Genomic DNA, 22,808 nt, shown 5'->3' with positions numbered 1-22,808 from the left:
TACGGGTTCATCCATTTTACTTGAATTAAATAAAAAAGTGCATTTCCATATTACACTTTTATTTTGCCTCTGAATCAGTCCTAACAGAAGAAATCCAACTTTCCCAACCCCCCCAAATTTAAACATACCAGCCTGCAGGCCCTGAAAGAGGCTGTATCAGTATTATGCCATTGTAGAGTGAGAAGGACCTCAGAAGCAGACTCCATTGCCAGCCAACACTCGCTAACTTCATGTGTGACCCTTCATGGCTTCCACTTTCCAAACAGCATCTAGAACTCTCTTCGGAGTTGCTGGACATGCACCTTGACAGTAGAAAATCCAAAATGTGTTCCTGCCCAATGAACACTGGCACTGCATACAAAGTCTGAACAGAGGGCTCTTGTCTAACGAGGTTGGCCAAGCAGTCCTGCTTTAGCTGCCAGAGCTTCGTTCTGCTGAATATGATACTCCTGGAATCTCATGGAGATCCTCTGTGTCATTTTTAAATACTTCTGTAGGCAGTGGTCTGAGCAAGTCATCTGGAGGAAAAGGAAAACAGCAAGCTTCAAACAGTAAGTCAACCACCTCCCTAAACAGGACCCAGAATATAATCATCTACAGGGATGTAAGACATGAGATGCAGTCACCTAACCTGTGTTTAGTCTCAAGCTGAGGACTTAATAGGTCACAGTCTCTCTGTGCTGTAGAAAATATTAGGTTTAGCTTTCAAGGAATGCCTGAAACATCTTTTAATATTCATTCTTAATAAAACATCTTAGAACTAGGAGATATTACCATTTTACCCTCGGACAGCTCTTGTGAAACTGAAGTACATAAAACATTCTGCAGTAAATACTAGATCTATTTTTCTCTTGTTTTCCCTTTTTCTGAATTTGTTTTCACAAACACCTATTTTTGACAGCCAACTATGGTGCAGTGTGTTAGCTCAGTTTAACCTTTTTTTGACCTTGTTTCTTTTAGCTCTACCCTTCTTCTTGTACCTGCTTGGTTAACCTTCACAAGAAGCAACCAGGAACCCTCTGAAGCTCTGTCAGCCATCAGGCTGGACAGGGACAGAAATAACAAGGCCTATTCCACAGGTACTGTTATATATTTATTCCCTTTTCTGTAATTGTAGAGAAAAAGTTAAGAAATCTATTTCTGAGCTCCAGTTCTACCAATCAGATATTCTGTGTCATGGTTCCAAACCTTGCTATCACTGTAAAAGTCAACAAACTCAGATAAGAAGGAAAGACAACATCTTTGCATGCTTACTAGAAAACCAGAAATTGCTTTGATTCTGCTCAGTATAAAGGGATGTGAAAAGCAGAAGGGCTGGAAGTGAACAAGACAAAGAACCTGAGCACCCTCTCAGTTCCACTCTTCTCTCTCTGCCCGACCTGGCACCAGTTACAGCAAAACCTGTTAAGCAGGAGTTAAGTCTGAGTAGGAAACCAAACGCTGCTGAATTCTGGAACTACCCCAAGCCACATCTTCCCGAGGGCGTGGTATTTGTGATACAGTGCCTGGGGAAGTCTGGACTTGCACTGGGGACTGCTGTAAGGAAAGAGGTCAGGAGCTGCTTTAACAAATGCAGAATCTCAAAGGAAATTCATGGTGGTATTTGTCTTAACTATTTAATAAGAAACTACAACTCGAAATCGGAAATTGGGATTAGATCAGACTAGTGACCCATCTAGACGAGTCTGCTGTTTCCAGCAGGGGCCACAGCCAGATGCTTTGCAAGAAAATCCGTAACAGATAAGTATGGAACAAGCTCCCCTCCCGAATATTTCTTCCTAGCCTCCACTTTTAAACAGATGGCTCTTCTACAGCCAAACACTGCTCCTTTGCAGATCATAGAAGGGGAAGCAAAAAACAGACGATCAGAGGCTAAGATTTTCTTTTTTTTTTTTTGGATGAGCTAAACAACCTTTACAATTAATTCCTCTCCAATGAGCATTCTTTGGTTTTGAATCCAAGTCTTTAACAAAAGACAATACGAACCCTTATTTTTCAAAGAAATATTAGTAACTCTTTAGCAAAAGAAAGAACTACAATCTTCTGCTAGAAATCAAATGTCATCCCTCAAAAAAATAAAGAGGTTGTGCCCCTAACACTTCTGCCAGGTCTGGTACAGTTCAAACCAGTTCCAAATGTGCTTGTAAAAGCCACTGACAAGACCTTGCTCAGAATTACTCTGACCACCCATAATCAAGAAAAATTCCACTAAAGCAGACACTGAGATCAGGGTAACAAGAAATCGGTCTTGGAAAGCTAGGAGAGCTTTGCTTAGTGCAGCAAAACAAAAGCTGGAAGGAGATGTGATTTTTGCCTGCACTGAGGGGCAGTTGTTAAACTGGTTATTAGACTTGTAACCAACTTAATTAGGAAATGCTGGAACAGCCTCCCAACAGGAGAGAAAAGGTAAAAATAAATAAATAAATAAATAAAAATAGGCAACTCATCTTTTCAGATGAGTTTCTAATCATTTTTGCAAGTGACTGTACGACAGAGCTCCCTGCAATGCAGAGAACTGGATTAAGCAGCCAGGGTTTCACAGGCCTGTGTTTCTTTGACTCTACAATGCAGCAAACGCAGGTAGGATTCTGCCTGTGGGGAACCGGGTGCAGACTGCAGAGGCATGCAACTTCCATGCCCCTAAAGCTATCACCCATCTGCACAAGAACTTCCTCTGATAGCTCAGAGGATAAAATACACAGAGCTGCATGAAGCAGCCACTGCTCACAGTTTCCTCTGTGTATATACACCAAAGAGAAGGACAAAACCTAAAGAGGCCCTGGTTCGTTATTTGCGTGTAGCTGATGATGCAACACATGGAAAGCATTTGGCTTTTTTGTTTGTTTTGTCTTTATTTATTTGTTTGGTTTTTTTTTTTTTTTTTTTTTTTTTTTACAGCAGACTGTTAGGGTGCAAAGAAATATCTGTTATCACCTTTGGACGTGTTTACAGAACCAAAGCTACAGACAAACTATTTCCTTTCCTTCCACTAGCACACTTCCTTTCTCACTTGGAAGCTGCGTGCCACAACACCTATACTCCTCCAAAGACTGCTAGCTAGCTTTTTAGCTGGTTGAAAGACCAAAACCTTCTAAATTACTTTTGAAATTTGAACATAGAACAGAAATTCTACCAAAAGGTAATTAAAAACATAGGAAACATTCACATACCTCTTCTGGTCTAACTTCTCTACTAGTGAAATCCTTTACACAATCTAGGAAGCAGTTCTCTGTGATTTTATTGTATGTTCCCAGGAACTCCTTGAACTATAAATAAAAATTGAACACACAATGAGTGTTAAAAATCTACATCAATTTGTCTTAGACACAGTTTCATGAGCCATCTGGTGACATTAAGATTTAAATGACAAGTCACTAGAAGATGTTACTGTCAGTCATTAGATTCGGCACAAAATGCTGTTAGTGCTCAAATAAACCAGATGTTACACAGCGTCAGTGGTCAGACGTTTAAATGTTGGTTGTTACAGAACAAATCTCATCTCAGAAGACAACTGAAAGATCCTTTTCTCCTTCTCCAGGCCCTGTTGCTTTTACTCTATGGGACAAAGCAACGCAAGATCTTCAAAGCCACTGCTCGTGAATACAGCATCTTACCTGCTTGATCTGATCCGTTTCTGATATTTGTCCAGCCATATTCTGCTGCCTGTGATTCAGTCACCTGTTCTGAAGACACAAGTTGAGCTCAGCACAAAAGCACACATCCCGACTGCAACATCTTACAACAGAATGGAAATTTATACATTCCCAAAATGTATTTACAGGCAAAGTTGCTAGCAAACTCAAGCCACCCACTTGAAGGAAAGTTATCTATTTGAAATGTATGCAATTAAAAGAACATCCCAGATAATTCCGGATACTAAATCTTCAGAGATCTACCTCGAACTGCTGTCCTTTAAACACTTTTTAAGCATTTCAAACTGTTAAAGTGACTATGGAGGGAAGAGAAAAAATCGTAAATGTTTTCAGACACAAAGTAAAAGCAGAGTGGTGGAAAAGCAAGCCCTAACATTATCTAGCCTTGTAATTTCAGTGACTTTAGATGCCATTTGTAAAAACTGTAAGAAAAAGTATAAAAAAGTAACAACTCTGAATCGGTCAGTGTGGATCAGAGAAGCAGACACACTGCTGCTGTGCAGCTGCATTCTCACCAAACCCTTCAACCACAGTGAATGTGCCAGTCTTTTATACAGCAAGTTAAATGCAAGAAATCACAAAGGAGTGAGAACAACCTTAAAGGAAAACAAACAAACAAATATAAATGGAAGAGTGAGCAGCCAGGGATGCAAGAATTTAAGCAAGCATCCTGAAGGAAGGCTCACATTCCTAATTCGACACCGTAAACAAGTTAAGGCTTGAAAATGAACCTCCAGGCTTCCTAGAACAGTGAAACCTAGTCATTTTTTCCTTTATTTTACATATTACCCAGGACCTTTTGCAGATGATAGCACAAGTTAATGTTATACCTTGAAGAGAACAAGCTCCTTCAGTTTTATTCACTATAGCCAGTGGAAATAAAAATAGTACCAAAGTGTAAATTGTGAAGAGTTCATCCAGCCCTGTAGCAAGGGCAACTTGTAATTATTCTTGCGTTATGCTTTGTCAAATTTTGAGCCAGACATCCATGTTTTAGAAAGCTTAAACTATTCCAGTCCCTCGGCAGGGGTAGGGGGGGAAGGGAGAGGGTAAGCAGCCTTCTGAACAAGAACAAAAAGACAAAACTTCTACAAGAGAAAGAAAACCAAGCAACTAAGCAGCACTATGGAGCTCTTGCAAGTATGCATTCTCCCTCCTCCTCCCAGTAGCAGAATAATTATGATATTTGCCTGTTAAAATTCCACTTTATCACTACATAGGAAGTGTGTGGTGATAGAATTCAGAGACTGAAGATAAGGAACATGCATGAATTTTGCATTTAAGATACCTGTCCCCATGACCACGATTTACCATGGGTAGATAAACTACACAGGCTATTCTTTTAAAAAAAGAACCTGCAAAATAAGGTTACTGAGAAGAAACAAAGCATTACTTGGGTTAATGTAAGCTCTAACTTGTTTTAAGAGAAGAGGACGCGATTATCCTCTGGGACAACTAGTGAAAATGGATAGCATCTCCACTCTCATTTCCCAGTCTGTTACAAGAAATGAAAAACAAACAAAAAAACAGACAATTCTGCCAAGTCACTTTAAGGAGATTATTAAACAGGCAAATAAAACACACTGAGAACAGAGAAGACTTTTGTCCTCTCCCAAACACAGAGAGCAAAAAGCTTCAGCTCCTGTCAGTGCCGTTTTCTCACACTGTGTATTGCTTCACTGTCTGTTTATAACAAACCTGATCTTTTGTTCTTCTGTCACTGCTTTGGCAAGCTTGAAGTTCCACCAAGCTGTCACACTTGGGAAATAGCTCCGATTCGAAGCAGCCCAATGGCACTATCTGGTTTTAAATGTCTGAAGCACTAGTCCCTCTACAGGTATTTTACACTTTCTACACTGCAGACAGTGGAATTATATGACTGTAGTGCCCTGTGAAACACCAAAAAAGTGATCCCAGAGCCCAGAACAGAACTGGCACAGGACCCAGCTCCTTACCTAGCTGCTCAAACAGCTCCAGCACACCTTGGGTTTAAGCCCACACAGTCTGCCTTACTTTCCTCTAGGATAAATGCAATTTCAAAATTCACCATTGCACCTTTCAACACCTGACACCAAAGGAAGCAGACAGCTCTGAAGGGCAGTGGGTGATGGTGTCAGGGGGCCTCCTGGTCCATGTGCTTTGGATCATGGGGAAAGCAGCAATAGCTGGGGGGTCTTCCTTCTCAAAGGGCCCTGGTGCTCCTCCAGACATGTTTTTACGTACAAGAGAGATGTACTTTGAAAATAAGACTCTCTGAGCCTAATTAACAATTAAGGAGAACTTGGGGTTCAGCCTGTTCAAACCTATTCTCTGTGAAAGCCCAACCCCAACTCCCCGCCCTGTTTGAGAACCTGGAAAGCGCTCCTAATATTTCTTTCTGCTGCTGCCATGGAGACTTGAAATCACCAGGTAGTCACAGCTTCTCTTTAAAAAGGTAAAGGTACTTCATTAAACAAAAGCAGCGGTTAGTTTAAGGATTGCTAAGTATGGGTCAATCATCTACCAGGAGCCAGAAATACAAATATCAGAGCTCTCCTAAAATTGTGTACAGGTGAGAACATGATTTCCCCAGCTGTATCTGCAGACTTTTGGAAGCAGAGGGCTCACAAACACAACTCCTAAGCGATAATAACCAAAAATTATCATTATGTACAGCTGAGGAGCCTGCCTCCATTTACACCCAGCCGTTCCTACACGAGACACACGCTGCAAACTCCACTGAGGAACTTGTGCTTTCTTTCCCCACTCACGTAATGAACATTTGTGCCAATTACCTAATCTTGAGTCAACAGGACTCTTCCCATGGAAACTAAACAAGCCCAGCGTTGTGATTTTTATTTTTATTTCCCCCTCAACCTTGTCGCTGGGAGCTGAGCACTGCTGGGAACGGCAGGACGTGGTGCTGCGGGTGACATTGGCAGAGGAGGAAGGCTGGATGAGATGATCCTGAAGGTTTTATCTTTTCCACCCTTCACGATTCTGGGGTTTTACTGAGGGCGAGACCCAACGGCGAGCACCACACACACGAGGCTTTAATTTCATTTTTATTTTGTCCTCTCCCCGCTCTAAGCGCACAACACCACGGAGGCGCCTCAACACGCCTGGAAACGGCACAAAACGGGGCAAAAACCCCACAAACAGCGCCGGAGCCCTTATAGAGACCCCATTCCCGCGCCCCCCCCCCGTCCCCTCACCACAGCGCTCCCCCCTTCCCGCCGCCCGCGCGCGCACTCACCCGCCCGCCACGAGCCGGCCACGCGGGGAGGGGAGGGAGAGGCGCGGGATCCGCCGATTCGCCACCAGGCGTGGCGAATCTGCGAGCGCGACCCCCCCCCACCGCCAGCTTTACCTTCCCGGCCCCCCAGCGCCGGAAGTGGCAGCACCGGGCGCTGTTGCCATGGTAACCGGGTGCAGGCCGCGGCCTAGGCCCGGCCCTGCCCTGAGGGGTTGTGCCCGGATCCTTTTTTTAACCTTTTATTCCCAGGCGCAAAACGCCGAGAGCCGCGCTGCGGGAGCCTGATGGACGGGGAAAGCGACTCCAGCATCAGCCAAGACTCCTCGGGCAGCCTCACGGCCGGCGACGTCCTCGTCCGCTCCACCAGCGTCCACCGCGAGCAGCCCCTGGGGGCCGGCGGCCGCCGTCAGGCAGTGGCCGTCGCTCTGAAGAAGCTTCGCGGAGCGGCTTCTGCCGGCCCCGCCGCCCGTGCGGCTCTGGGGAGAGGCCCCCCGGCCTCGCTGCCCGGCCGGGCTCCGTGCGGCAGGCCGGCTGATGTCCTGGCCGGCAGCGCCGCACGAGGTACGGGTGTGGTAGCTTCCCGGTAGGATCATACCGCGTTGGTTCCAGTTATATGGCGCTTTATAATTTAGGAAGTTATTTCGTCTTCTCATCCTGTCGACATCAGCACTTCGAGGTTGGGCTAAGTGATCGCGGAGGTCTCTTCCAACCTAAATGATTCTGTGATTTTTGCAGCGCTTTTTCAGAGGTTGTGTTTGCTTTCTCTAGCTTTTATAGCTATAACTGTGTTTTCCCTGTGGAGGGTGACTCCTGCAGGGTCAGAGCTCCATGAACTGAACTCCAGTCCTGACCCCGTGTTCAGAGTCTGTCTAATCAGAAAAAAATCATGGCCATCAGAGCATCACATTTCAAAATATGTTAGGCAGGAAAGGTGGTAGCTAGCATCAGAGGATAAAACTATCTGTATGCAGGGACTTATATAGGAAACTTAGTGAAACTCAACAACTTAACCACTAGATCAAGTGTCTTTACCGACGAGTCTTGTGTAGACAATGTAAACAAAATGAAAAAGTATATCCTTTGCTGTAACTTTTAAAAAACTATTTGTGGTAGCATTAACTATTTATTTATTTTTAATAAAATAATCTTTGTACCTTTTCTTTGTCACAAATTTTACAGTTAAGATGTCGTATTCCCAGCATATAAAAAGCTGTAGTGGTGTACCACGTGCTCTTCAAATTCAAAACTGACACATGCAGTGCTGCTTATCTAGCCAGCTACACTATTCCTTGTATTTATTTATTGACTTTTAAAAAATCAATTACAGTCTTTGTAAATTACAGTCTTTGGAGTTTAGAAAGGGATTTTTGTAAGTTTTTGAGGATCAGGGCTCAAACAGCTTCAACAGGTGTTAGTTTCATAGTGCTAGGAAGGCAGATTAGTCTGACAATAGTAAAATGTGTACCGTACTCAGTGTCATTCTGTAAGATGTGCCATATAAGTATTACTGTCTCTCTAAACAAGTAATTTTCTGTGTTCCTATGATTCTTAGACTTGATTTTTCACTAGACATTGTTGATTTTTCAGATGCTCTGTTTCTTCAATGAGTTTTTAATGTACTGTAGAACAAGCCTATAGTCCAGTTTCACAGAATCTGTTAACATTTGGAAGTTTCAGGTTGATGACTGTGGTCATTTGTGTTAGGAAAGTCATTGTATTTGGATATTCAACGACACAGAGAAGAGCTTGAGATTTGAGTTAAGAGACAATGAGAATGCATTCAAAATCATGGTAACTACAATAAAATTGCTTTTATTTTAGGAGTCCAAAGTGCTAAAGGACACCCAGAACATCTACCTTCAGTAGAAACTGCTGCAGAGCCCCTGTTTGTATCACAAATGGTAAGAAAAGTTACTGTAGCTTCCTGCAATCTTGGAGTAAGAGAACAGTGTTTTTCTCAAAAAGTTGCAGCTTCTGTAAAAGCTTAGCAGATCTTCCTGCTGAAGTGTTTGGAGGAGATTTATTTACTGCACTGCTACCTGTTGCATAGTTAATACCCAGGTATAGTTTTAAATGTTAGTGCAATTCCTCCTTTGAAAATGCTGTTGCACATTGCACAATATTTGTTAGAAAAACCTAAAGCTTCTTGTTTCGTTGGTGTTGTTTTGTTTTCCTCTTCGTATCATAGGTATTGAAATAGACATCAGTTTATTTGGAACTCTTTAATGCTTATAATTAAAAGATTAACTTTTCTTTGATTCATTTATTGTGTCTTCCATGCCGTGTAGACTTGTCTAGAGGGCTTCCATTCAGTAATGAGCATGCCTGAGGATAAAATGAGTCTGCAATGTGAAAAGATTGCAGCAAAGTCCCCTCATGGCTCAGTAGACTTAGTAAGATGAATGAAAGTTCTCAAAAGGATGGTGCAGTAGTGTTTTAAAATGCAACACCATCAAACATGGTTAAGGAAGAGATTTTTACCTTTCTAATTTAGCTTTCTGACTCCTTGGTGACTCTGATTATTGATGGTTTCCACTTCAAGGAAATTCATCTCTGTCCCTTCAGTTCCATAGTGGCACATGAGCTTAATTCTATGAGCATGGCCAGTTCGGAATTATTTGAGATTAGGTACATCAGGTACAAAGCCTGAATATTTGTAATTTCGCTATTACTTTGGCTATAAATGAGAACAATACTTTTTCTTTTTTTTTTTTTAAATCAGCACTCAGAATACATACATTCATTGTGTTTGTACTTTTTGTTCCTAAAATGTCTTGTGAGTTCTTGACTACAAAGCCCACGTGGTTCTGTGGTGGAGGTAAGCCTTAACGTATCTTGTTTCATGACCATGTGTTACTACTGTGGAATTCCTTATACTTAGGTATTCAGAAATTCCATCTGCTTGTAAAATTTTGGCTACTGTTACCCTGTTACCACAGGCTTTGATGTGTGCTTTTCTGCTCTTCTTGTTTTGAAGGGTTATCCTAAAGAAGCTGCAGTACAAGAAAATTGTTCAGTGCTGCTGGAAGATAGCAGAAGCCCTAAAGGTAAGACAAGTTGCTATACTGAGACAGCCCTTTTTTCATAGGTAGATTGATTAGAGGGAAAACAAGCTTTAATTTTATCTTGGATATTCTTCAGTATAGAAAATTTTGAGTGCAAATATTCAGAGGTGTCTTTGCTAAAAATGGAGGTAATTGTAATTTACATTTTTAAATGTTGCAACTACAAATGTATGTGTTCTGCAAGCAACCTACACTATAAAGAGTATATTTTTAGCTGCCTAGGAAATCGCATTGTTGATGCCTTTCCCTTGGATAAGGGAAAGTTCCCTTTGGTTTCTTGGATATCCGTGGCTGGGTAGAGAAAAGGAACAAGAATTGTTACGTCTGTATAAGGCCAAGAAGCAGTACTTTAGTTTCCTCTTCTGTGACTTGCAGAGGTAGCAACTGGCTGGCTTATCAGCATGGCTAATTAGCAGGAATGAAACTGTGAACCTGCTGCATCTTGGGTCAGTACCTCTGCTCAATGAACAGTAGATGCAGGAGAGACTGCAAACTTTGTAGCATGATTAATAGCTATTAAAATATTTTGTTGTTATTCATGACAACTATGAGAAAACACATTCACAGTTCTAAAATACCGTTTTAATTACATTAATTTCAAGTTGAAATTTGCAGCATTTTACTAAATGGGTAGTCTGAGCTCTAGCTGCCTTTTATATAGCAATCTCTTTAACATTTTACAAAGTTAAGGTAACGTCATTGTCATTTTCAGAGCATAACAAAATGTGTTTTAGTGATAACGACATTTGATACCATGTAAAAATGTTACCTGAAGCTTACTGCCTACCTGTTACTTCAAAAACACTTTGTGTCTACTTCTACAATAGATGCTTTGTGTCAGTTAACCTAACAAAATGTTTTTTTGTCCTTCCACACAGATGATGTTTTTATTTCTCAGTATGCTACTGGACAGAAGGAGGCTTTGAGAGCAGTATTAAAGCAAAAGTAAGTCTGTGTTGTTCTATTTTTGTGTGTACAGTACATACTTCCTCAGTTTCTTCCAAAATATATATAGCTGGTAAGGAAGAATTATTATTTATTTTATTATATTATTTATTATATATCATTTATTTTTCTCTGTTAGCATTTTTCTGTCTATGAAGGTGTTTTCAGTTTATTTTGTCAATCAAGGGTCACGAAATATCTTTTTTATTTTGCATATCTTTGTAATGTCTTTAAACTACTTGAATTAATGTTTTCATGATACAAGAGCCAGGCAAGATTTGTTCCAACGGATAAGCCATCTAGTACCAAACTCATATAGGAGGTTTTTAAAGACCTATAAGAATATATGCTGTTTATCCATAGGCTGGAAATCTTCAAACTCAAAAATTATTTGGGAAGACTACACAAAATATAACCTGTAAACACATCCTTCGTTGTGGTTGCAGTCATCACATGAAAGTGCTTTTTATACTATAAACCATAACATAACCCCAAGAAATTTCTTGTGCCATACTAAAACATCAGAAAATTTGTTTTTTCTTGGATATCAAGAAGAAGGAAATGAAGGAGAAATGCTTATATATGTAGTGATTCCAGTGCTAAATGTAGGAAACCATTTGCTTGGAGGGCATTTTGATGCTTTCTCATTGCTTTCAATGCTTTTTATAGGAACTTGTTTATTTTTACAGAACTCAGAATACTCCTGTATTTAAGGAGGTGAAGGTACAGCTCTTAGGAAATGCTTCCACTGAAAGAAAGGAAACTGTTACTCAAGACACCAGGCCAACACACAAGGAAGCTGATTCTGCAACAACCATCGCAGCAGCAACTGCTGCTGCCATTGCTACCACAGCTCCGCTTCTCAAAGTAAGTAGCTTGTGGCAATATTAGTTCTTTGCCCACTTTGAAATAATAGATCTTCTAAGGAAGGTTGAAGTGATTGATGGCAGAACCAAAGAAAACTGAATATTTTCTGTGCTAGTGATTTCAGACTTACCATTACAGCAGAGAAAGCTAACTTGGATTTGACCAAGCGGGTTTTGGCTGACTATGGACAGAGACCATTTAATTTATCCTTTAGAAGAATTTAGTAGTACTGCTAAGCCACCAGACATTAAGGCCAACTGGTATTTTTTTGTGTCTTTTGGGAAGCAAATCCATCCGTGATGATGGGAAGGGTGTTTTGCTCTCTTCACGCTTGCACCTCTTGTACAGTAAGGTGTTTTTTGTTTGTTTGTTTGTTTGTTTTCCATAGGTTCAAAATGATTTAGAAGCAAAAGTTAACTCGGTTTCAGCATTACTTCATAAACTACAGGAGACTGACAGACACCTGCAGCGTGTTGTTGAACGGCAAACAAATATGACGACTCAGTATGAGAATCCCCAGTGCCATGAAAGAGTTGGTGAGCTTGAAAAACAAATGAATACTTTAATGCAGCAACGGATCCAGCATTTGGAAAAGTTACAGGAACAACAAATGAATATTCAGGTATCTATGTAAGGTGGCAAAAGCTTTTGCTTAATCATTTCTTCCATATCTCAGTGTTAATATTATAACCATTTGTTTTTAAAATTTGATTTAGATCTTAGTTTTAGAAAGAAAGAATGATCCAGAGGCCAGTGCATAAGCCACAAGCTTTTTGAAGAAAAGTTTATTTCTGGTTCTGGAAAATCTGAAATCTACCAGTTCGAGATTGCTGCTGCCTCTCCCTGCACCCCTCACCCCCAGTAATGCTTCTGTCTGCAGAAAGTTAATGCAAAAATTGCGGGAATGAGAACATTTCGCTAAGAAATTGGTTAGACCTTTGCTAATTGAGGGAACTTTCATTTAATAACTAGCTGGTCAGACTAAAAATCTAAGGATAACTACAGTTTGTTTCTTTGGACAGTCTTGCATGCTTCTTTGAAAGGAAGAGATATGCAACCATATCTGTGTTCTGTGACTGCTGTAAATGCTTTTTTTTTTTCTTCTAAATCTGATTAATTTCTTCTAAATCTGATCTGATTTCTTCAAAATCTGATTAATATGATTACATGACAAGTGCTCATGTTTAGAGTTTTGAGAAACTAATGTATGTATAAGAAATTCATTATAAATCTTTTCTTTTAGTCTCATCTCATTAGCTCTGCAGTCAACATGGGTGGCTTACAGCAAATTCACCTACCATCTTCCAGTCTCGTGACAAAACAACCTGAGAAGGCAGAACAGCAATTGCTTACTAACAGTGATGTATCTTCATGTCAGAAGAATTTATTTTCTACCAGAGGTCCACCTGTCCCAGGTGAAGACAAATTCTTAATATCTTAATGTCAGTGTTAGTTTTGCATTGATTTTATTTCAGTTAATATTATATTACACACTGCACTAGCAGAGAGTAGTAAACATTTCTTCTGTATAATTGATTTCACAGCATAATATAGTATATATCATAAAACACTTATTCTGAAAATGTTCCAGTTTAAATTAAAGAGAGAGTTTGGTGCTTTCTAACTGCATAGTCTGCACCAATTTGATTTTGTTTGTGAGGCCTAGATTTACACAAAATAACTTTTCTGAGAAGTAAACTTTGTAGAAGCTTGTATTGAGCTAGCTCATAGTATTAGTGTTTTTTTTCTTGCTTTGATCCTTTTATGATAGTACTTGGAAATACGACATTTTTTTCCTGTTTATTACAGAACTAGATAAAAAATTACTTTGCATTTCTGTGAAAATTTCTTAATGTTGGCATGCATTTTTTCTCCAAATTTGTTTTCATGTTAAGAGAATTCTTAACATGTTTACATAACTATATATATTTTTCCCCCCTCTGAAGCCTATTCAAGTCAATTCCAGAGTAGTGGCATTCATACACAAAAATCTCCTCTAAAGACACCAGTTCCTCGGAGTTATGTTCCAGAACCTGTATCAAAAAATGTGAAAATCTCAAGGAAAGAAAACCCTATAACAGAAAAGGAAAATGTTCCCAAATCCACACATGAAGGTATGGTGAGTAAGTTACTCCTGTCCTTCACTGGCATGAACAGTATGGTCTGGGGTTTATTCTGTGTGTTCCTCCCTCTTTTGAGGTGTTGTGTTGCTAGCACTTAGATGCTTACACTCAGAATATTGGAAAGTGCGTTTGGGAAAGGTTCATGTTGGAAATGTCAGCTACTCATAACCAACTAAAGATTTAATGACAGTACCGTGCTATCCTATAGCTTTAGACAGAATTTGTCACCGAAATATACTGTGACCTGAAAAGTTAAAGACAATAACTATTCATTGTCAGGTTTAAAGAAGATGATATAAAATAATGTAAAATGGGAAAGCTACTCAAGAATTTCGTTATCACCAGCTTAATTTACTTTTTTTTTCACACAAATGCATCCACAGGGTCTCTGGGTTACAGTAATTAAAATAGTATGTGCAAAGCAAAATGAGTCATTTTCTTTTACTAATTGAGATCAATTTAGTGGTGTGAAACTTGGTTTTGAACATTTCATCAAAAAGTAAAGCACCTTTTTAGTTGGTGTTTAGGAGAATTGCTTGAGGATCTAAGACAGAAGAAGGCCATTTAAAAGATCCAGGCATTGTACTTGTAACATCACTGACAAAATGCTGGTTGGTGTCCTCATCAGATTTTTCTTAGATTGCTGCTTCTGTCTGTCTTTTTTCAATGCTGTCACTTTGTTCTCTGGGCCCAAGAATAAATGAAGCCAGGTGAAGGAAGAAGAACAAATCTGTGACCCTATGGACAAAATGTACCTCTGTGACTCTGTTAATTGCTTGTCATGGTCTCATTTATCTGTTTTTTGACCCTGCTAATATAAAGCAAGCACAGTAAGATAGATCTGTGTGAATGTTTTTATGTGATTTATCATATCTAAAGTAAGCATTTATTAAAAAAAAAAAAAAAAAAAAGCAACGTTATTTTTACTATCCTTGTTGGGTGTTACAGAATAATTAAATATTTGGAAAGGAAAAGAAAAAGTTGATCAAAGGGCTGGAGCACCTCTCCTATGAAGACAGGCTGAGGGAGCTGGGGTTGTTCAATCTGGAGAAGGGAAGACCTTAGAGCATCCTTCCAGTACCTAAAGAGGGCCTACAGGAAAGCTGTCAGGGAGTGTAGTGATAGTACAAGATGTAATGGTTTTAAATTAAAATGGGAGATTTAGATTACATCTGTAAGGAAGAAATTCTTTACTAGGAGAGTGGTCAGACAGTGGAACAGGCTGCCCGGAGAAGCTGTGACTGCCCCATCCCTGGAAGTGCTCAAGGCCAGGTTGGATGGAGCTTTGAACAAGCTGATCTAGTGGAAGGCGTCCCTGCCCATGGCAGTGGGGCTGGAATTAGATGATATTTAAGGTTCTTTCCAATCCAAACTATTCTGTGATTCTATGAAAAGAAAGTATTATATGTATTGAACAAACTTAACGGTACACATAACTTTTTCTTCTGCTGTAGGTGGAGGGAGACTTCTTGAGCATATTCTGAATCCTCAAGAAACTCTAGTAAGACAAAGGGATCCTTCTGAGAGGGCAACGTTAAACAATGATCAAACGGGCTGGCATTCCATGGTAGACAGGTAAATAACTGCAACAACCCTAAAATGAGGAAGATTTTTTTTGTTTGTTAATTTTAACGAGATTGATGATGTAACTGAATCACTGGGGTGGTTCTTGAGTCTGATAAAGCTATGCTTGAAGTAAAACACCGGAGCCCAAGCATTTCTGTGATGCTTTTGCGTTTCTGTCATACTGAAAGCAGATGAAAGCTAGTTGGTGGGCAGGTTGTAACACCATTCTCAGAGGTGAGTAGGTATCCCTTGGAGTGCTTTTCTGCCTTCTGAACATATTTCTTCTATCCCAGTGGCTTGGGGCTAGTGTGAGGAAGCTGGCTATGCAGAATTCTCTTGTCAGTGAGACTCTAAGCTGTCTATTTATGGGAGCTGTATGAGAATACTTTATTGGGAAGGAGCAGCATCAGTTTCCAAGCTTTAGAATAGGTTAAGAAATTTTCTTAGCTATCAAGTCTGAAACACATTTTTCTTCAGGCAATAGTTGGATGTCATGATTTCAGTAATATAATGAGAAATACCTAAAGATGTACTGCCTTATGATGGTATGAACAAATATATGAATTGTTTCAAATGGACAGGTTTTCAAAGATAAAATGCTGCTCTGCTAGATCTGAATTTTAAATGTAGTTTCACTGTTCAAAATGCAAGCATACAGCTCAAGGTGTTAAGCAATAAACAGAGAACTCGGTAACCTGTCTGTAACCTAAGATGAAAAAGCAAATTCTGTTTTGCATAAAGGTTTGGTAAGTTCATGTGCAGTGTCAGTCACGTATTTTTTTGGGCTATGCGAGGAGCCATGAAACTTACAATAACGAGTATTTCTCCTATCAGGCCTACAGCTTTGCATGTAGACTCATGCCCTGCTTTTGAAAGACCCTTCCAAAACTGCAGTTCGATTGAGAAAACGGTGAAAAAAACAGAAGATTTACTTGAAGATCTTGGCCAGTTAAGAGAACAAATGCACAACATTGTACAGGTAAAGTACATTGTGTTAGAATGTCCCAGAGTTTGAATAAGGGGAATAAAAATTGATGAGAAAAACTTACAAGACTGACATCTGTTCACAATAGCATGAAATAGTGTTTTTTTTGTTTGTTTTGTTTTGTTTTTATGTGGAAGGGATTTGAGCCTGGGTAATGGTGTACTGTAGAGGCACTTACTCATTCTACCATATATAAGATAGTGGGGAAAAAAAAAAAAAGATTTATTCATTTTCTTCAAAGGTATTTGGATATTTTCAGTGCTTGTTTTCTGATGGTTCTCTTCCTCTGATGTTAGAGCTAGAGCTGATGTAACAGCTCCATTTGGGAAAGCTTGATGTTCTACTCATGTACTTTAGCATTAGGGATGATTTAAGCAGATTCCTTTCTCTTTTTGCCATTTCTTTATGTAAAACGTTGCTGTATCTTCAGAAAACATAGCTTAATCTCATCGTGTCTTACAGTATAGTTGATACAGTTGATACCCCATTTCACAGATTTTTGTAACATGTTAGTGGATGGCATTTTTAACTTTTCTTATTAGTAAGAGAGCCAATGTCATTTGCCCCTTTTACATCACAAATATCTGCATGTCACTACTCCTAAAAACTTCAGTTGAATAACATACCCTAGTATAGGCAAAGAACAGGGTGAGACAGGAAAAGGAAAGGTGGGTAAGAAAGAGGGGATGTAAATGGTTTCAATTTTTTTCTTTCTTTTAGAAAAAATGTCACTAGGAAGACAAAGATGACTTCAACAAATGTAGTGTTGAGTCAACTAGGTACTTAGCTAATGACTTTTCATTGCTTGAGATCTGTAGAGTTACAAAATAAATGCTTGGGATGAATGACCACTAACTTACCGTGAGCAACTGGAAGGTCTGAGGTAAGTGAGATAGGTGGAGATGGATCAGAAGGTGGTGCTCTAACCCAAAAGAAGTGTTTAGTGAGGTTTAAATGTTCACAAGAAATTCATTGTGCCCATTTAAATTGATTGGATATCCACTCTAGATTTTACCTTGACAGCTCTGTCTTTTACATACATTTCAGTATCTCTTCTGTCTTTTTAGGAAGCAGATTTATGGAAATCAGACATGAATGATCTTATTAAGGTATACTTTGAATTTATTTTTTTAAGAGTATAGTACTGAATCTGTTTTGAATATGCTTGCAATGAGATAACGCTATGGTAACAATTGCATATCTTTTTTTTTTTTTTTTTTTAAACAGTTGCTATTATGTACAGATTACATTACTCAAAGTAAGATGTAACTTGTTCATTGTCTTGTCTTATTCAGCCCTCATGAACTATCTTGAGGGAATGATGTAGAAGTCAGAAAATTCCCTCCTCGAACAGGCATGGTGTGGAATGCTAATATTGCTAATATAATTGCCATTTCATGCTCTGGGTCTAATATGCAAGTCTACATCATTTTAAGGTTGAATGTGTATCTGTATTACTGAGATGAAATTCATAAGAATACATAAGTAAAAAGCTGATAGTTGCTTCATTGTTTCTTATGAAAATTAAAAAACAAATGGAGAGAGGATAATAGTGAATGCTGAGGTGTGGTGGTTTGCTCTTAAAACTTAGATATATTGCCTGGTGCTTCCTGGGGCAGCAATGCCAAATGAGTGCATATATTTAGCAGACTTCTGTTTTTTACTATGTTTTTAATTATACTTTACTATTATGTGGATAGATTTCCATGTAGTACCTCCTGCATATATCCAAAGTGCCACCTTTTCACATACTTTGTTTGCATTGCTTCTCCTAGTTTCTATGTTATAGATCAGCATCTGAGACCTTTTAGTTCTCATCCCACTTGACTGTTAAATGTATTTGCAATCTACTGGACATTCTTGAGTAATTGAAGCTGCTGATAGTACACGTGGACAGTATCTCATCTGCTGGGACTTGAACAGATAATGGATTAATAAGAATTCTGATCAGTGTGTAGCAAACTGAATTAAAAGCTCTGATTAAAAGGTAGTGGTTCTGTTTCAATTTCAGTCAAAAAAACCTGCCATTGCATCTGATCTTCCTGAACATCGTCAGCTCATTAAACCGTCCATCCTTCAAAATGTTAAAGCACCAAAATCTCTACTGAGGGATGCTGAAAGGATTTTGAGAGGAGTTCAAAGCAGTAAAAAAGTTCTTGAAGAAAATTTGGAAGCCATTATTCGCGCAAAAGATGGGGATGCCATGTATTCGTTTATTAATGCCTTGACAACGAACAGGTTAGACCCTATTATTCAAAGCTTTGTGTGACTATTCATTCCACATGCTCACCTTTTATTACCTCTCTTACAAATTTTTGAATGCCATTTATTGAAGAACTAGTGCAGTTCTCTGGGGGAAAGAAAGTATGTATTGATTGACTCTTCTTAGGAGTCATAATGTGCTACTCTTAAACTTGAAATGTTTTTTGAACCTTGTGATGTGAATTTAATTTTTTTTGATAGGTACCTGTTACTTCTTTGGATGTTCTGTGCTCTGGAACTTGAAGCTGAATTCTCAGACTGACAACTGGACAAACTGTTCAGCTGTCAGTAGCAGGGACTAAAAAACTCACTTAGCTTTTTGTAGACAATTTGCAGTAATAGGAAGACAAAAGAATAACGTCATCATTCAAAGCTGAAGAGGCTTCGTAAGCCTGTAAATGTTAAAGAATTAGTCATCACACAGAAGATCTTTTGTTTTTTGAACTTTTGCTTGTCAATTGGTAGTCAGTTGTGTTAAATACATGTATTTCAATCAATCATAGTTTTCCAACTGAAATATTGAGGAAGGTGACTCTTCATGTAAAGATCTTTCAGATATGATATCTGCTATAATTATCTTTTAGAAGAAGTGATAATCTTTGTCATCTGCTTTTTATCTTTTGAGTAGAAATGTTTTTGTAGTCCTGTTTTACCAACTTCTGATCAAAATAGGAACTGACATGTGGCTTCCACTTGTTCGTAGATCTTTGTAATAATGTTAGTATGTATCAACAGGAGAATTTTTGTAGGTGGCATCATGTAAGAACAGATTTAGGCTTAGGAAGTTCAGGTAAAGTATGCTCAGTGTCTTTTGGAGACTGTAGACATGCATAATCCTACTTTCTCTGTGTTCTGGGTTTTTGTTTCTATCATGTTTGTAGAAAAGGAACATGTTCCGCTACATTCCTAGGAATGGATCAGTGCAATTTAAGAAGCACTGTCCTAAAATATTTCCTTCTTTTATTTCAGAGATATGTCGGAGGAGATTCGTATCAGAAAGACTGTGGATGAGTGGATTAAGGCAATCAGTGCAGAAATCCAGGTATGGCTGGGGAAAAAATCAGTTCAGGTTTCTTGCATCATGCTTTTACATCTCACATTGTTCTTTCATGTTGATAATTAAGTATGATTCATTCACAGCTTAAAAACATGAGAAAACTGCTTATAATTACTGGTGTGTAGTTTGCTATAACACAATATTTGCCTCTATTCAAAAACATTCATTGCTTAATGAAAATCACTTGGTCGCAGTTGCTCGCTAACATAAAAAAACAGGCCACTTCTTAGATCTTCAAAGTTATCCACAAACTCCTCTGATAGCCTTGAAGATAAAATCTCCTTTTGCTATGTTTGTTTTATCTTTAGGCTGAAATGGTAAGAAATGATATGGAGCAAGTGAAATATGATCAAAAGGTCCCATGGATCAGGAGAGCCCCGAACATGAAGGCTATGAAGACCAATAAAGAAAGTAAATCAAAACCTCAGAAAATTCAAGGATGCTCAACAAAGAAGCTTTTATCTGTAGCTAAGCCATTGCAGAAGCAAGCAGAAGATAAGATGAGCAAACAGAGTTTTAGAACTTACTTTTCTTCTGAAAGTTTGCAGAGGAAGGAAAAAAGGGCAGATGTGAGTTCCCAAATAATTACTTCCTTTTTGGTAATGACTGCTTTGCTTTAGGTTGTAGAATGTGTGTGAAAAAAATGTTTGTGTGACTAGTAATTTTAAATGAAAACAATGGTCCTGTACATTTTTTTTTTTCTTGCCAGATTTGTCCTTGCATAACAATGTAAAATTCATTGTTATGTTACAAATTTGGATTATCCAGAACCTGCTATTTCATCTGGCTGTTGGTGTTCTGTATACAGAAGTTTCAATGTGTGCATGCAATGTCATTTTGCAAAGCTTCTTTCTTTTTTTATCCCTAGACTTTAGTAGCACTACTCTTGTTTTCAAATTTTCATACATTAAGAACTGTAAACACTTTTTTTTTTTTTTGTGATAGGAACCTGTTGGTCAAAGTGCAGTGGTACAAAATGAAGAGTATCTCAGCCAAGTTTATGGAAAACCAGTTTACCAAGGCCATCGTAGCACACTTAAAAAAGCACCGTATCTGAGATTCAACTCTCCCTCTCCCAAGTCTAAAATTCAAAGACCCAAAGTGATAGAGTGTGTTAGAGGTAAGTGATTCCTAAATGTCAACAATGTGTTCCTTCCCATTTTTTTTCTATTAGGAATTCCTTATATTCCTTGTGTTTCTCTGCTCGTTCTTTATGTTTCCTTGCTCTTCAATTTAATGCTTAAGCAATTGCAGTAGGGTTATAAGATACCTCTTTCAAAACTAAACAGTAACAGCAGGTCTTCAGATTGGTTTGCCATGTACCTCGCTTATTTTGGATTGTCCAATTCATGCTTACACTACTGTGTTCACTAAGTTTAGAAATATATTTATTATTGCACAAGTCTTAAACTGAATTGCTGAAAGTAATTACATGAGGGCCTGGAAGTTGAGTGTGTTGAAAGACTAACCCAGCTTTTGATAAAGGTTAGTGAGGGATGTGTATTCCTTGTGTAAGGTTTATCCACTCTTGTCATTTAATTGGCTTGACTTATTCAGAGTTAAGAAAATTTTGGAGATTTGGAAAATTAAAGAAGCCTGATATTGCTTTTTCCACCTCTAATATGTGAATTGAAAAATGCAAATTGAAATTGTTTGGGATGAAGATGACATCTATTAACCTGAAAACATTGAAAGATGTTAATTAGAAGCATTGTTTCAGCTCACTAAATAGAGAGAACTCTTCCTTTGTTACTCGTCAGATGTAAATACAGAGTATAACTTTTTTTGTACTAACTTGTTGTTTAATTGATGAAGGTTATTAGTTGATAATGAATTTTATTCATTAGTTATGTACAAAGTGTTAAGATCAGAAGATTCTAATTTATAAACCTGTTAGGAATATTTAAATTAAAAGAAATGAAATTGTATCTGTCACAGGTAAATGTAGATAAACTTTATGTTAAGTTAGTAGAATTGAATGCATCCTCTAGTAAGATTCATCCATTCAATAAAAATAGTCTTTATTTCGGTTTTAAAACAGTTGATATCTTTTTGGAATTTTCTCAGTAATTTTTGTTGAGTCTTTCACAAATCATTAACAGTTTGAAATTGTACATCTTAAATTTGTCTGTTTTAATGGGATCTGTTTTATTTTCCAGTTATCTTTTCAAAACATACTGTTTCTTAATACAGTGATTAAGATTAATCTGTAATAGATCCATCAGAAAAACTAATGTGTAGGATTAAGGGGAGACTTAGAGGTCATTACTACTGTTACTGTTAATAACTAGAGTGCTTGTTATGAAGGATGAAGTTTAATCAGTGAATTTTCTGAAGTGGTTGTACTGTTATTTTCATTATGACTGAAGCAATGGAGAGTAACTACTCTTCTTCTCTGTATCTGTACAGAAAAGAGTATAGTCAAGATATTCCTTTATTGAAAGTTGTTAGGAGATGGAAAAAAAAAAGAGATTACAATCCTAACACATTGTTAGGAGGTAAAAAAGATTGCAAGATACCAACAAAACAGCAAGGATTAGAAAATCTCAGCAAAGAAAACAGCAGTGGAATGCAGAAGGAAAAAAAAAAAAAGATTTTTAGTTTCTTCTTCCCGCATCAGAGAGCAAGCAAATTACATGATAAGGGATCATCATCAAGGGAAATATTGTATTAAATGTAAGAGGCAGTTAAAGTGATGGTGGGCACAATTAAGATTATAGGGTGAGCATCAGTGGAAAAAGAGTGCAGTATTTGTTAGCTTTCCTATTCACTTCTTGTTCTCGTGCTGATGGCACTCATGCAGGAAAAATACACTTGATGCAGTCTTTACTGTCACATTTTTTAAAAAATAGTGTTTTCATTATAACTGTCAAAATATTATATGCTGTATGAAATAAGACATTAATATGACAAAGGCAGCCACTTAACGAGACCATGTTTTTAGGTCATAAAAATGTGTGGTATAAAACATTGAATTTAAGTCTCTGGAGACTAGCACTGCTATTATTTTTTTCAGTTATGGTGTACATCCGTAGTGTCAAATCCTCAGA

The 22,808-nt window shown here is 38.3% G+C and overlaps 2 protein-coding genes and 1 long non-coding RNA gene across 15 annotated transcripts in view; 2 read left to right on the top strand and 1 right to left on the bottom strand.

Moving 5' to 3' along the window:
* On the bottom strand, positions 1–7,390 carry TIMM9 (translocase of inner mitochondrial membrane 9). 4 transcript variants are annotated; one of them, XM_084519977.1, is made up of 4 exons: positions 7,125–7,390; positions 3,615–3,683; positions 3,171–3,266; positions 1–518 (listed from the first exon to the last, which is right to left on the bottom strand). In XM_084519977.1, exons 2-4 carry the CDS (start codon positions 3,651–3,653, stop codon positions 384–386), a joined length of 270 nt encoding a protein of 89 aa, XP_084376103.1. In that variant the 5' UTR covers positions 3,654–3,683; positions 7,125–7,390; the 3' UTR covers positions 1–383. The 4 variants fall into 4 exon arrangements, with proteins under 4 accessions (XP_084376103.1, XP_084376105.1, XP_084376102.1 ...); XM_084519979.1 differs by having other exon boundaries at positions 3,615–3,678; positions 7,125–7,366; XM_084519976.1 differs by lacking the exon at positions 7,125–7,390 and adding an exon at positions 6,889–7,079.
* LOC311437114 lies at positions 463–2,058 on the top strand. Its single transcript, XR_014693302.1, has 2 exons — positions 463–551; positions 1,003–2,058. It is a non-coding gene; the product is annotated as an uncharacterized lncRNA (long non-coding RNA).
* KIAA0586 overlaps positions 7,173–22,808 on the top strand; it is a gene marked incomplete at its 5' end in the record, with an annotated part of 70,027 nt that continues 54,391 nt past the window's right edge. For 9 of the 10 annotated variants that reach the window (XM_084519970.1, XM_084519964.1, XM_084519969.1 and 6 more), the window contains 15 exons: positions 7,173–7,449; positions 8,710–8,789; positions 9,866–9,935; positions 10,832–10,898; positions 11,588–11,765; positions 12,154–12,387; positions 13,009–13,180; positions 13,712–13,879; positions 15,343–15,463; positions 16,289–16,433; positions 17,507–17,548; positions 18,451–18,677; positions 19,671–19,743; positions 20,067–20,327; positions 20,704–20,878. In XM_084519970.1, coding sequence (XP_084376096.1) covers positions 7,173–7,449; positions 8,710–8,789; positions 9,866–9,935; positions 10,832–10,898; positions 11,588–11,765; positions 12,154–12,387; positions 13,009–13,180; positions 13,712–13,879; positions 15,343–15,463; positions 16,289–16,433; positions 17,507–17,548; positions 18,451–18,677; positions 19,671–19,743; positions 20,067–20,327; positions 20,704–20,878 — 2,290 coding nt within the window. Of the gene's footprint in view, positions 7,450–7,544; positions 7,565–8,709; positions 8,790–9,865; positions 9,936–10,831; positions 10,899–11,587; positions 11,766–12,153; positions 12,388–13,008; positions 13,181–13,711; positions 13,880–15,342; positions 15,464–16,288; positions 16,434–17,506; positions 17,549–18,450; positions 18,678–19,670; positions 19,744–20,066; positions 20,328–20,703; positions 20,879–22,808 lie in introns of those variants that run through there. The other variant, XM_084519971.1, reaches the window with a different exon arrangement.

The sequence above is a fragment of the Aythya ferina genome (assembly GCF_964211825.1).
Source record: "Aythya ferina genome assembly, chromosome: 5".
NCBI classification, from domain to species: domain Eukaryota; kingdom Metazoa; phylum Chordata; class Aves; order Anseriformes; family Anatidae; genus Aythya; species Aythya ferina.
This window is presented reverse-complemented; position numbering and strand designations above follow the sequence as displayed.

Excerpts from the sequence above, each read along its gene's own strand:
- TIMM9 (XM_084519977.1), bottom strand. The coding sequence starts at position 3,653 with ATGGCTGGACAAATATCAGAAACGGATCAGATCAAGCAG. Across the intron at positions 3,267-3,614 it reads AAACGGATCAGATCAAGCAG|TTCAAGGAGTTCCTGGGAAC; the intron begins GTAAGATGCTGT and ends TTTTATTTATAG. Across the intron at positions 519-3,170 it reads GAGAAGTTAGACCAGAAGAG|ATGACTTGCTCAGACCACTG; the intron begins GTATGTGAATGT and ends CTTTTCCTCCAG.